This window comes from Pantherophis guttatus, chromosome 16 (assembly GCF_059756535.1).
Source record: "Pantherophis guttatus breed Tessera chromosome 16, ASM5975653v1, whole genome shotgun sequence".
Lineage (NCBI taxonomy): Eukaryota > Metazoa > Chordata > Lepidosauria > Squamata > Colubridae > Pantherophis > Pantherophis guttatus.
This window is the reverse complement of record NC_142078.1, coordinates 6,076,816-6,090,877: the sequence shown is the minus strand read 5'-3', so window position 1 is coordinate 6,090,877 and position 14,062 is coordinate 6,076,816. Positions and strand designations below refer to the sequence as shown.

General features: G+C 46.0%; 1 protein-coding gene and 1 long non-coding RNA gene across 2 annotated transcripts in view; one reads left to right on the top strand and one right to left on the bottom strand.

The window, feature by feature from the left end:
- LOC148111788 (uncharacterized) overlaps positions 1-9,822 on the bottom strand; it is a 37,447-nt gene extending 27,625 nt beyond the window's left edge. Inside the window, exons 1-2 of the long non-coding RNA XR_015730104.1 lie at positions 9,732-9,822; positions 572-722 (exon numbers count right to left, since the gene is read on the bottom strand). This is a non-coding gene — a long non-coding RNA (uncharacterized LOC148111788). The remainder of the gene's footprint in view (positions 1-571; positions 723-9,731) is intronic.
- The window catches only part of ENG (endoglin), a 40,493-nt gene that overhangs the window by 8,526 nt on the left and 17,905 nt on the right, over positions 1-14,062 (top strand). Inside the window, exons 2-6 of the mRNA XM_060687013.2 lie at positions 580-743; positions 3,803-3,937; positions 9,674-9,839; positions 11,373-11,541; positions 13,365-13,512. Coding sequence (XP_060542996.2) covers positions 580-743; positions 3,803-3,937; positions 9,674-9,839; positions 11,373-11,541; positions 13,365-13,512 — 782 coding nt within the window. The remainder of the gene's footprint in view (positions 1-579; positions 744-3,802; positions 3,938-9,673; positions 9,840-11,372; positions 11,542-13,364; positions 13,513-14,062) is intronic.

Sequence of the window (14,062 nt, the reverse complement as noted above, 5' to 3'; positions counted from 1 at the left end):
GAGAGAGATACAGAAATACAGAAAGAAAGAAAGGAAGAGAGGGAGGGAGGGAGGGAGGGAGGGAGGAAGAAAGAAAGAAAGAAAGAAAGAGGGAGGGAGGAAAAGTGAGGGACAGAGGGAGAAAATGAAGAAGAGAGAGGGAGAGAAAGAGAGAGAGAGAGAGAGGAAGAAAGAAAGAAATGCAGAAAGAAATGCAGAAAGAAAGAAAGAAAGGGAGGGAGGGAGGAAAAGTGAGGGACAGTGGGAGAAAATGAAGAAGAGAGAGTGGGAGAGAAAGAAAGAGAAAGAAAGAGAGAAAGAAAGAAAGAAAGAAAGAAAGAAAGAAAGAAAGAAAGAAAGAAAGAAAGAAAGAAAGAGAGAGATTGATTCCCAGCTCTCCTCCTTCTTCCCCAAACCTTAAGTCCAATTTCATGGAACTAAAATGAGAATGAATTCAGTATCTTCGTTTTAAAAAGCCAAAGGAAACGATTCAAGGGCCGGGAAGCAACGGATGAATCCAATGTATTGACCGATGGCTCCCTGAGCGCTCAATAAGGTAACAATTGAGCAGAATTCATTGTGAGATTCTTACCTTCCTAGGTGTGTTGAATTCCTTGGGATGTGTTCCGGAGCCCATCAGCAGAGACCAGGCGGTCAACGTCTTCTACACAACCAGTGTGGTGGCCAACGGTTGCGAGGCCCGCGGCCCGATCGATCCCGAGCTGGAGGTCCATGTTCTGAATCTGAAATACAGCAGATCCCAGGTGAGTAGCTGATCTGGCGAGCCCTCCCCCCAAGCGGGGGTCTTCTTTCAAATCCACATCCCCTCCCCCAATTGGTTTATCTGCCATTCCCACTTTCAAGATTGCTTTCATTTGAGCCTGCCTTTTGAAATGACAAGAGTCCTCGCTTAGCGATTGCAATCGGTCGCTGAATAAAGCATTTGCTAAATGAAACTGCAGCGGTGCTTATGATCTTACTTCACCCCCAATTCACAGGCCTTTTAAATTGGGGTGAGAGGAGGAGGAGGAGGAGAATTATGGGGATCCTTGGTGCTCTCTGACCTTAGCTGTTTTCTTGCAGACCTTTCATTACCCAACTAGGGGATATCATCAGTGCTAGAAGGGAGGAGGGTTTGTAGAGAGGAGGAGGAGGAGGAGGATGGTGGGGTCTCTGAGCTTGATTGTTTTCTTGCAAATGTTTCATGACCCAACTAGGTAACATCATAAGTGTTAGAAGGGAGTGGGGATTCCTGTGAGGAGGAGGAGGAGGAGGAGGAGGAGGAGGAGGAGGAGGAGGAGGAGGAGGAGGAGGAGGAAAAGGAGGAGGGGAGAGAAGGACGATGAAAAGCCAGAGGCTGGGGGACAAGAGGAGGAGGAGGAGGAGGAGGAGCAGGAGGAGGAGGAGGAGGAGGAGGAGGAGAATTTGGGGGGTCTTCCTAAGAAAACTTTAGCTGTTTTCTTGCAGACATTTCATTACCCAACTAGGGGATATCATCAGTGCTAGAAGGGCATGGGGTATGTGGAGAGGAGTAGCAGTAGTAAGACTATAATTTTGGGGTCCTTGGTGCTCTCTGACCTTGCCTGTTTTCTTTCATGACCCAACTAGGGGACAGCATCAAGACTACGGAGTGGAGGAAGAGGGACTGTGAGGTCCTTGGTGCTCCCTGAGCTCGGTGGTTTCCTTGCAGACGTGTCGTGACCCAGCTAGGGACCCCAATCAGTGCTGGAATGTTACCTAGTCAAGCCTGTAAGCTCAGAGAGCACCAAGGATCCCAGAGACCTGGTCTGAAGAGGTGGTTACGGCTGGGGCACCCGGCCCAGTTCACCCCCTCACAGTCTTCCATCAGCTGCCCAGGCTGGTCCCCCCCCCCCCAAAGTCAGGTTGCGACAGGAGGCCCCTCTGATGTCACGGCTGTGGCATTCAGACAAGTGGCCGCTGGGCCGAGAAGGCTGTCTCCAAATGGGAAAGAATTACTGGAAGCCGATTTCTATAAGCAGATCTCCCAGCCGAAGGAGGCAGAAGAAATCTTGCTGAGTTCTCCAAGGGAGGAACAATGGCTCCCGAGTGGGGGAGGATGAAGTGGGATGGTAAAAATAGAAGCAAAGCCTTCCCTGCTCGCCGTTTGACCCCTGGGCTTGTGCCCTCGATGGGGGCCCGAAGGCATTCTGTGGGGCTGGCTCTTGTTATTCCTGTTTGTTTGGGTTTCTCGCTTGGGATGGGGGGGGGCCAGGTCTCACCCTCCATTCTCCATCCGAGGGGTGGGTTTGCAAGAATTGTGCAGCCGGGGGGGGGAGGATGGGGAAGGGCACTAGAGTCGGAGCCGAGAGGCGCCATCGAAAGACGGCTCGTCTGTTTTGCACAGACGGCAATCTAGTTTTCGAGAAGGCGAGTGGCTTTGAACCGAACTGGAGAAAGAGAGACGTGGCGGATTGCCAGCCATCTAGCCAGCTAGACACATAAACAGACAAGTTGAGTAGATGATAGATAGATAGATAGATAGATAGATAGATAGATAGATAGATAGATATAGAGACAGACAGACAGACAACAGATAGACAAGTTGAATGGATGGATTGGTAGATGGGTGGAGGGAAGACAGACAAGTTGAGTGGATGATAGATAGATAGATAGATAGATAGATAGATAGATAGATAGATATAGAGACAGACAGAGAGACAACAGATAGACAAGTTGAATGGATGGATTGGTAGATGGGTGGATGGAAGACAGACAAGTTGAGTGGATGATAGATGATAGATAGATAGATAGATAGATAAATAGATAGATAGATAGATAGATAGATAGATAGATATAGAGACAGACAGAGAGACAACAGATAGACAAGTTGAATGGATGGATTGGTAGATGGGTGGATGGAAGACAGACAAGTTGAGTGGATGATAGATGATAGATAGATAGATAGATAGATAAATAGATAGATAGATAGATAGATAGATAGATAGATAGATAGATATAGAGACAGACAGAGAGACAACAGATAGACAAGTTGAATGGATGGATTGGTGGATGGATGGATGGAGGGAAGACAGACAAGTTGAGTGGATGATAGATAGATAGATAGATAGATAGATAGATAGATAGATAGATAGATATAGAGACAGACAGAGAGACAACAGATAGACAAGTTGAATGGATGGATTGGTAGATGGGTGGATGGAAGACAGACAAGTTGAGTGGATGATAGATGATAGATAGATAGATAGATAAATAGATAGATAGATAGATAGATAGATAGATATAGAGACAGACAGAGAGACAACAGATAGACAAGTTGAATGGATGGATTGGTAGATGGGTGGATGGAAGACAGACAAGTTGAGTGGATGATAGATGATAGATAGATAGATAGATAGATAGATAAATAGATAGATAGATAGATAGATAGATAGATAGATAAATAGATAGATAGATATAGAGACAGACAGAGAGACAACAGATAGACAAGTTGAATGGATGGATTGGTGGATGGATGGATGGAGGGAAGACAGACAAGTTGAGTGGATGATAGATAGATAGATAGATAGATAGATAGATAGATAGATAGGCAGGCAGGCAGGCAGGCAGGCAGAGACAGACAGAATGAATGGATGATGGCTAGCTGGCTGGAGAAAGAGATATTGCAAAATCTTTCCGCATTACAGAACTGGTCTTCAAACCTTGAGGGGAGGGGAAGGGTGTCTTCCCAACCTCAACTCTCTTTTTGGAAGATGTGGGGTGTCTCTGAACCTTCTCCCCGATATCGGTGGCTTCTACCATGCCCAGAAATGCAACAGCCGCCCTGTCTCTCTTCTTCTCCTAGATGTCCACTCTCCAGCTCAACGTCTCTTCGGGGGCAGCCAGAGGCGACTGCAAAGCCATCTTCGTTCTGAACTCCAACAGCAGCTTCGTCCTGACAATCCATTCAGACGAAGATTGCCACCCCGTCGTCATTCACGTGAGTAGCCATCCACAGGCAGGTGGGCAATGCTAGGATTTTGGACCTGGTGGACTGGAGTTCCGCAGGCCCTTTCGGTGGCAAAAGGGACGTTGGATGGGAATCTTCGTCTCCATCTTGGAGACGCACTGCCCTCCTACTAATAATCTTGAGTTCCGCTTTGGCGGTAGAATTTGTGGGGTCGGGAGCAACCCTTGAGGTCATCTATTCCAGCCCTCGGGAATTGAGTAGGGAAAAGGATGAAGAGGGTGAAGGAGTGTGCCAGTTCTGCTTTTGATTTTTCAAAGGCTCAGATTTGATTCCTTCATTTAAAACTATTTAAAACTATTTTAAACTATTTAAAACTATTTAAAAGGGTGGCTCAGTGGCTACGACCCCTGACGTAAATGACATTTAAGACAAGCTAATGAAGTCACATGTGGGACACGGTGGCTCAGTGGCTAAGACACTGAGGTTGTTGATCAGAAAGTTTGGCAGTTCGGCGGTTCGAGTCCCTGGTGCCGCGTAATGGGGTGAGCTCCCGTGACTTGTCCCAGCTTCTGCCAACCTAGCAGTTCGAAAGCACTTAAAAAATGCAAGTAGAAAAATAGGGACCCCCTTTGGTGGGAAGAGAACAGCGTACCATGCGCCTTTGGCGTTGAGTCATGCCGGCCACACGACCACGGAGACGCCTTCGGACAGCGCTGGCTCTTCGGCTTTGAAACGGAGATGAGCACCACCACCCCTAGAGTTGGGAACGACTAGCACAGATGTGCGAAGGGAACTTTTACCTTTACCTTTACTCAGGACTCGTTTGGATATTGTAAAATTTGGGACCAAAGGCATGCAAGCCAGCCGTGCATCCGAGGCCCTCAACCGATGAAACAAGAACTGAAGATTGCGCGATATATATATTTGCACACAACAACCCTTTGGGGTAGGGAGGCTGACCGGCAGCCTGTCTCCAATCTCCTAGTAGCTTTGCCCGTCTAAACGGAGGCGCGAAGTTGAGTCTCTCTCCCGTCGCTCAATCTCTTTGCTCGACTCCGTGGCGTCTGTTTCCCTTTCAGCTCCCGGGTTTTCTGTGACGCACAGAAAATCGGAAAAATGACCCATTTCCTCTAGGCCTCGGCTCCAGCCGGCTCACGCTTTGCCCGGGGCAGTTTGTTACCGCATTTTTTTTTCTTTTTAAAAAAAACAAACTTTTTCCTATTTGTGTCTAATAATAAAAAAAGGGCTGACAATGAGGATGGGAGGGAATTCAGGCACAAGCCGCTATCAGATTGAGCATGGCACCATCGGCTCATGCCAACCAACCTCGCCGGTTTGCCTTCGCCATGCTGGGTCCGGCCGGGGAGGGGGGCAAGAGAGTGGTGGGTGCCAGGATGTACTCAAATTGAAGTGGTTGGCGGGCAGAAGGACAGGGCGGGGGGGGGGCAGATTACGGGCAGAGATGGGGAATGTCCAGATTCTGGGGGAAAAAAAACAAAACCTCAACGAGTTGCCAAATCAAAACTAGGATTCCTCCACCGAGTCAGACGGTGCCAAATTCTGCTTTTCACTGGGTCGTGGAAAAGTCTCGGAGTTGGGGGAGGGAGGGGGGGAAGAATCATGCAATTAGGAAAGGAGGGAAGAGAGAAAGGAGGGAAAGAAAGGAGGAAAAAAGGGAGAAAGGGAGGGAGGAAAAGGGAGGGACAAAGGGAGAAGATAAAGAAAGAAGAAAGAAAGAGAGGGACGGAGAGAGAGAAAGACAAAGAGAGGGACAGAGAGAACCAAAGAAAGAAGAGAGGGAGAAAAAAGAGAGGGACGCAGAGAGAGAGAGAGAGAGAGAGAGAGAGAGAGAGAGAGAGAGAGAGAGAGAAAGAAAGAAAGAAAGAAAGAGAAAGAAGGGAGGAAGGGAAAGAGAGAGAGAGAGAGAAAGATAGAGACAGAGATAGGTAGATGGTAGATAAATAGATAGATAGACAGACAGACCGACAGACAGACTGACAGATAGATAGATAGATAGGTATGGATGATAGATAGATATAGATAGATAGATAGATAGATAGATAGATAGATAGATAGAAGAGATGCAAGAGAGAGAGAGAAGATAGATGATAGATAGATAGAAGAGATGCAAGAGAGAGAAGATAGATAGATAGATAGATGATAGATAGATAGGAAGAAAAAAGAAGACAGAAAGAGAGAGGGGGGAGGGAGGGAGGGAGGAAAGAAGGAAGGAAGGAGGAAGGAAGGGAAAGGGAAGGAAGAAAGAAAAAAGAGGACAGAAAGAGAGAGAGAAAAAGGAAGGAAGAAAGGAGGAAGGAAGGGAAAGGGAAGGGAGAAAGGAAAAAGAGGACAGAAAGAGAGAGAGAAAAAGGAAGGAAGAAAGGAGGAAGGAAGGGAAAGGGAAGGGAGAAAGGAAAAAGAGGACAGAAAGAGAGAGAGAGAAAGAGGAAGGAAGGAAGGAAGGAAGGAAGGAAGGAAGGGAAAGGGAAGGAAGAAAGAAAAAAGAGGACAGAAAGAGAGAGAGAAAAAGGAAGGAAGGAAGGAAGGAGGAAGGAAGGGAAAGGGAAGGAAGAAAAGAGAGAGAGAGAGAGAGAAAGGGAGAGGGAGGAACAAAAGAAGGAAGGAAGAAAGAAAAAAGAGGACAGAAAGAGGGAGGAAGGAAGAAGAAAGAAAGAAAGAAAGAAAGAAAGAAAGAAAGAAAGAAAGAAAGAAAGAAAGAAAGAATAAAGCTTAAAGGTAGTTTCCTAACCTCCTTGCTAAAGCGAAAACAGTCCTCATCCGTTCCCCAAAACGGATTTACCAGCCTGCCTGACTCATTCATTCAACTAAACCGAAACACCAGCAAAATTCAGCCTCTTTTAAGAAAACGGGGGCCGTGTTTTATCACTATTATTGTTATTATTTTTAAAGGGGGAAATTGCAAAACTATTTTGGGGGAAGGAGAGAGGGAAGGGATGCTCTACTCCCTCCTCGCAAGCCTCTTTCTACTCCCCCCCCCCTTACAAAGGCCTGTTCTGAAGGCGGCCGACCTCTCCGGATTGATGCTGGATGACGCCAAGATTTCTTTTTTTTTTCTTTTCTTTTCTTTTCGGGAGTCCCAGCAGACAACAATGGGATATAAAATCCCTTTGATCCTAGAAGGAGATTAGCTTTCCTCCCAGAAAGTCTCTCTCGCTGCGGCTTTCATCCTGCGGGATGAAATCCAAGGATATTTCCAGAAGGGGGGGGGAGAAATGCAGAAAACGCCAGAGCAAAAAAACCTCAAAAATAGCAAATTGTCTTATGAGCCACACACACTCGCGCACGCGTCACTTTAAAATCAAAAATATCCGGGGACGATTTCGCAGCCCAAAAGTGGAAATTTTCAGCGCTGGGCTGAAAAATCTTTTAACAAAAGGAACTTTTTATACAGGGAATCCGGCACCAAAAGTCACAACAGCACCAGAAAAAAAAAAGGGGACTTAAGATCGTTATTCACACTTATGACTGTCGAAGGCTCCCCGTGCTCCAAATTCTGACGCTCGGCAACTGGCTTGTATTTATGACGGGGTTCGTCCCCTTTTTTTGCGACGTTCGGACAAGCAAAGTCAACTGGGAAGTCGGATTCACGTCACGAGCGTGTGACTAACTGAACAACCCCGATGACTCGCGTAGCGACGGTGGGAAGAAAGCTCGTAAAATGGGTGCAAAATTCACGTAACAAGTATTTCATTTAGCGACATAAATGCTGGACTTGGTTTTTGGTCGTAAGTCAAGGACTACCTGTATTTCAAGCTTTTCGTCGCTTGGAAAACATCTGGTATTTTTACACCAGTAATCCGGGTGTCATCAGCTCCTGGTTTGCAGGCTGTAGTATCCTAGATCAGTGATGGCTAAACTTTTTGCCATCGTGTGCCAAAAGCAGGGGGAGTGCGGGGGTCGTGCTCACACCCATAATTCAGTGCACCCCGCCCCCCCGTGCATACGCACACAACACCCCTGCCCTCCCCGCAATCGCACGGTGGGCTCAGTGGGCCCGTTTTCCGCCCTCCCCAGGCTCCAGAGGCTTTCTTGGAGCCTGGGGAGGGCTAAAACAGCCTTCCCCATTCCCCCGGAGGCCAGAAATGGCCCATTTGCCAACTTCCGGTGGGAGTAGAAGGCCTGAAAATCAGCTGGCCGGTGCGCACATATGTGCGGGAGCTGAGCTAGGGCAATGCTCACGTGCCCACCGATAATGGCTCCGCGTGCCACCTGTGGCACGCGTGGCATAGATTCGCCATCACAGTCCTAGATTCTCATTTTTATTTTTCGGTTCCCAAAGCTCTGGAACTGCCACCAGTTTCTTTTTAAAAGATGTGTTGTTATTTTCAGATATACGGGGGTGACAGCAATATTCAAAACCCAAATAATCAAAATTAAATAGGTTGTTTTCTCTGCCATCTTTCTTTCTTTCTTTCTTTGTTTCTTTCCCTCCTTTTTTTCTTTCTTTCCCTTTTTTCTTTCTTTGTCTGTCTTTCTTTCTTTCCTTCCTTCCTTTCTTTATTTCTTTTTTCCCTTTTCTTTCTTTCTGTCTTTCCTTCCTTCCTTTTTTTCTTTTCCTTTCTTTCCTTTTCCTTCTTTCCTTCTTTCTTTCTTTTTCTTTCTCTTTCCCTCTTTTCTTTGTCTTTCTTTCCTTCCTTCCTTCTTTCTTTCTTTCCTTTCTTTCTTTCCTTCCTTTATTTCTTTTTTCCCTCTTTTCTTTCTTTCTGTCTTTCCTTCCTTCCTTTATTTTTTTCCCTCTTTTCTTTCTTTCTGTCTTTCCTTCCTTCCTTTTTTTTCTTTTCCTTTCTTTCCTTTTCCTTCTTTTTCTTTTTCTTTCTCTTTTTCTTTCTTTCTTTCCCTCTTTTCTTTGTCTTTCTTTCCTTCCTTCCTTCTTTTCTTTCTTTTCTTTCTTTCCCTTTCTCTTTCCTTCCTTCTTTCTTTTCTTTTTTCTTTCCTTGATGTTTTTTTTCAATTCCTTGTTTTTAAAAACACTTTGTAAACCTCCCAGAATAGATAAAGTCAGGCACTGTATAAATTAATATTAACCATCATTAATAATTATTCTATGTCTATTTATGGTTGCCGAAATGTTATGAAGCTTGCTTAACATTAAGTACACATTGTAAATAACTAAGATTGGTAGAAAAATTTGCCGTTGGTCGATATTAAATAACTATTGGAAATAAGCAAGAATGATGTTGCTCAAAGGTTTTTATTATTAATAACTACTGTAAATAAACTAGAATTAAGAGGTCCAAGTTTCAAAAACACGAAAAATGCATCTTTTGTATTAGCTGCATGGAAGCTAAAGTCACTTCCACCACATGGGAGAACTATTTGCGAACTGAGTTCTACAGCAGGTAGTCCTCGACTTACGACAACAATTGAGGCCAAAATTTCTGTCGCTAAGTGAGAAAGTTTGGATTTTGCCTCCTTTTGTGACCTTTCACGGCACCGTTGTTAAGTGAATCACAGCAGTTATGAAGAGAGTTGCAAGATTGTTAAGTGAATCTGGCTTCCCTCTTGTCAGGTCACAAAAGAGGGATTGTGTGACTCCGGGATACGACGACCGTCATAAATATGAGTCGGCGGCCAAGTGTTTGAATTGACCGTGGGGAGATGCTGCCCGGTCGTAAGTGTGAAAAGGATGATAAGACACTTTTTTTTGATGCTTTTGCAGTTGTGAATGGTCATTAAATGAACTGTCTTGAGTCAAGGACTGCCTATATATCAACATCATTCTCCTTATTCGTGTTGTTTCTGCAGAGTTCTCGTAGCTACGTCATGCCTCCTTTCAACCATAACTCCACCGAAATCCTCCTACCTTACTCCAGCAAGCAACTTTTGAGGTGGGCCAAGGAAACGTATGGTGGGGTCTCTTCCTTCGCGGAGTTGGAAGATCCTCAACGGATTCTGTTCCAAGTAGGGAGAGGTGGGTATTGTTAAAACCTTGCTCAGTAGAGATTTTGCCCCCTTCCCAAATCTTTCATCCATCCATCCTTTCATCCATCCTTTCATCCAATTCATCCATCCATCCATTTCATCCATCCATCCATCCATCCTTCCATCCAATTCATTGATTCATTCATTCATTTCATTAATCTATCCATCCTTCCATCCAATTCATCCATCCATCCATCCTTTCATCCAATTCATCCATCCATCCCATCCATCCAATTCACCCATCCATCCATCCTTTCATCCAATTCATCCATCCATCCATTTCATTCATTCATCCATCCATCCAATTCATCCATCCATCCTTTCATCCAATTCATCCATCCATCCCATCCATCCAATTCATCCATCCATCCATCCTTCCATCCAATTCATCCATTCATTTCATTCATTCATCCATCCATCCATCCAATTCATTCATCCATCCTTTCATCCAATTCATCCATCCTTCATTCATTCATCCATCCATCCATCCCATTCACCCACCCACCCATCCATCCATCCATCCATCCAATTCTTCCATCCACCCTTCCAATTCATCCATCCATCCATCCATCCTTCCAATTCAATCATCCATCCATCCAATTCATTCATTCATCCTTCCATCCAGCCATTTGTTCCATCCATCCATCCATCCTTCCAATTCATCCATCCATCCATCCAATTCATTCATTCTTCCATCCATCCATCCATTCGTTCCATCCATCCATCCATCCATCCTTCCAATTCATCCATCCAATTCATGCATTCATTCATCCTTCCATCCATCCATCCATCCATCCATCCAATTCATTCATCCATCCATCCATCCATCCATCCATCCATCCATCCATCCACCTAAGGTAGTCCTCGGCTCACAACACAATTGAGCCCAAAATGTACATTGCTAAGTGAAACATTTGTTAAGTGAGTTTTGACCCCATCCTACAACCTTCCCTGCCACAGTTGCTAAGTGAATCACCGCAGTTGTTAAGTGAGTAACCCAATTGTTAAGCGAATCTGGCTTTCCCCCTTGACTTTGCTTACCAGACGGTCGCAAAAGGGGATCGTGTGACGCCAACACACCGCAAACCGCCATAACCATGAGCCCGTTGCCGAGCATCCCAATTTTGATCACCTGACCACAAGGATGCTGGGACGGTTGCTGGGTGGGCGTGGCCATGGTGGGCGTGGCCTAGTCAGCCTCCTGCACTACGGTGGGGGCGACAGCGTTTTTGCCCTCCCCGGGCTCCAGAGGCTTTCCTTGAGCCTCCGGGAGAGCGAAAACGGCCTCCCCAGGCTCCGGAGGCCCTCTGGAGGCCAGAAACCTTCCCGAACCTCCAGTAGGCCGGTTTTTCGCCCTCCCCGAGCCTCTACCCTTGTCAGAGCCCTCCCCAGACTCCAGGGCTGGTCCATGTTTCTCCCCAACCTCCTCACTGTCCGAATCTGCTACCAGCTCTGCTGGCGTGAAGATGGTGGAGAAATCACAACTCTTTGGAAAGGCTCATAATTTCTCTCTTTGTGTCAGCGCCCAGCGCAAACGAAGATTGCCTCTTGGCGCAGAATTTCAACGCCGAGTCGTATCTAGAGGTAGAAGTCCATTCCCACAAGGTGGAGATGTGCCTGGATTCCCACAAAGAATCTGGAAACGTGGGTCACATCCTGTGGCTGCAACAGAGTCCACCGGGCGAGACTAGGTAAGATTTGTTGGGAGACGGAGGGAAGGGGTTAGAAGGCCACAAAAATAAGTCCTCCTCCCTTCCCTGAGGTTGGAGCAGAAACAGGCTTCACGCCTATTTAAAAGTTTGCATTTTGGAATCAAGAGAGCCGTGGTGGCACGGTGGTTAGAATGCAGTATTGCAGGCTAAATTCTGCCCACTGCTAGCAGTTCGATCCTGACCGGCTCAAGGTTGACTCAGCCTTCTGTCCTTCTGAAGTCAGTAAAATGAGGACCCAGATTGTTGGGGGGGGGCAATAGGCTGACTCCGTAAACCGCTTACTGTGAAACACTGTGAAGTGGTATGTAAGTCTAACTGCTATTGCTATCTATCCATCTCTCTCTGTCTAATCTATCTACCTTCCTACCTTCCTACCTACCTATCTGCCATGGTGGCACAGTGGTTAGAATGCAGTATTGCAGGCTAATTCTGCCAACCGTCAGGAGTTCGATCCTGACCGGCTCAAGGTTGACTCAGCCTTCCGTCCTTCCGAGGTGGGTAAAATGAGGACCCAGATTGTTGGGGGGCAAGAGGCTGACTCTGTAAACCGCTTAGAGAGGGCTGGAAAGCACTGTGAAGCGGTATATAAGTCTAAGGGCTATTGCTGTCTGTCTATCAATTTAATCTATCTATTTAAACTATCTATCTATCTATCTATCTATCTATCTATCTATCTATCTATCTATCTATCTATCGTGGTGGCACGGTGGTTAAAATGCAGTATTGCTGGCTAATTTTGCCCACCGTCATCAGTTCGATCCTGACTCAGGTTGACTCAGCCTTCTGTCCTTCCGAGGTGGGTAAAATGAGGACCCAGATTGTTGGGGGCAATGGACTGATTCTGTAAACCGCTTAGAGAGGGCTGGAAAGCACTGTGAAGTGGTATATAAGTCTAAGGGCTATTGCTATTTGTCTCTATGTCTGTCTATTATCTATCTATCTATCTATCTATCTATCTATCTATCTATCTATCTATCATCTATCTATCTATCATGGTGGCAGTGATTAGAATGTCTCTATGTCTGTTTGTCTGTTCTCTCTCTCTCTCTCTCTCTCTCCCTCCTTCTTTCTCTCTCCCTCTCCCTGTCTCTCTCTCCCTCTCTCTCTCTCATCCATCCATCCATCCATCTATATCTATCTAAGAGTCATGGTGGCACAGTGATTAAAATGCAGTATTTCAGGCTAACTCTGTCCATTACCAGCAGATCAATCCTGACCAGTTCAAGGTTGACTCAGCCTTCCATCCTTCCGAGGTCGGTCAAATGAGGACCCAGATTGTTGGGGGCAAGAGGCTGACTCTGTAAACCACTTAGAGAGGACTGTAAAAGCACTGTGAAGCGGTATATAAGTCTTAAGTGCTATTGCTATTGCGCCATCCATCCATGTGTACAGTGGTTAGAATGCAGCATTGCAGGCTGACTCTGCCCACTGCCAGCAGTTCGATCCTGACCGGTTCAAGGTTGACTCAGCCTTCCGTCCTTCCGAGGTGGGTCAAATGAGGACCCAGATTGTTGGGGGCAAGAGGCTGACTCTGTAAACCGCTTAGAGAGGGCTGTAAAAGCACCGTAAAGTGGTATATAAATCTAAGCGCTATTGCTATCAACCTGGGCTAAAATCAACATTCTCCACAGGGCCAAATTATAGTTCAGTTGTTATTGTTGAATAACTGCAATTTTTTTTTTTGAACATCTAGACAAAGTTGAGCCTCCCAAAGAAGGACTTAATGTTCAGAAGAAAGGCAATTCTTCGTCTTCACTTTTTTTTTCTTTTCTTTTTCTTTTTTTGCGTGGTTTTGTTTGCAGGATGCAGACGGTGGAAGTGAACGTAAAAACGGTTTGCAAGGACGGCCGTTCGGAGCAGAAAGCGGAGATGCCCTTGACTTTGTGGCTGAAGAGCCACCAAAACATGCTGTGGAAAATGGGCCACGGGTTTTCATTCTTGCAACTCTTGGTAAGAACGGATGCTGGGGAAGAAATCTCTCTCTCTCTTTTTTTTTTGATGCAACTCAGCGCTTCTTGGAAAATTTATGGGCGAAAAGAAGCACTACAAATTTCCTAAGGGGACGGATTTTCAAAATTAGCCAAAATAAACTTTTAACGGGCTGCCGAATGAAACACCAAACTGTAAAGACTCTCTACAAACTCTTGTTTGTTGATGAGATACAATCAGGGGTGAAATCCAGCAGGTTCTGACAGGTTCTGGAGAACCGGTAGCGGAAATTTTGAGTAGTTTGGAGAACCGGCAAATACCACCTCTGGCTGGCCCCAGAGTGGGGAGAGAATGGGGACTTTGCAATATCTTTCTCCTGGAATGGGGAGGGAATGGGGATTTTGCAATATCCTTCCCCTGGAGTGGGGTGGGAATGGGGATTTTGCAGTATTCTTCCCCTGGAGTGGGGTGGGAATGGGGATTTTGCAGTATCCTTCCCCTGGAGTAGGGAGGGAATGGGGATTTTGCAGTATCCTTCCCCCAGGAGTGGGGAGGGAATGAGGATTTTGCA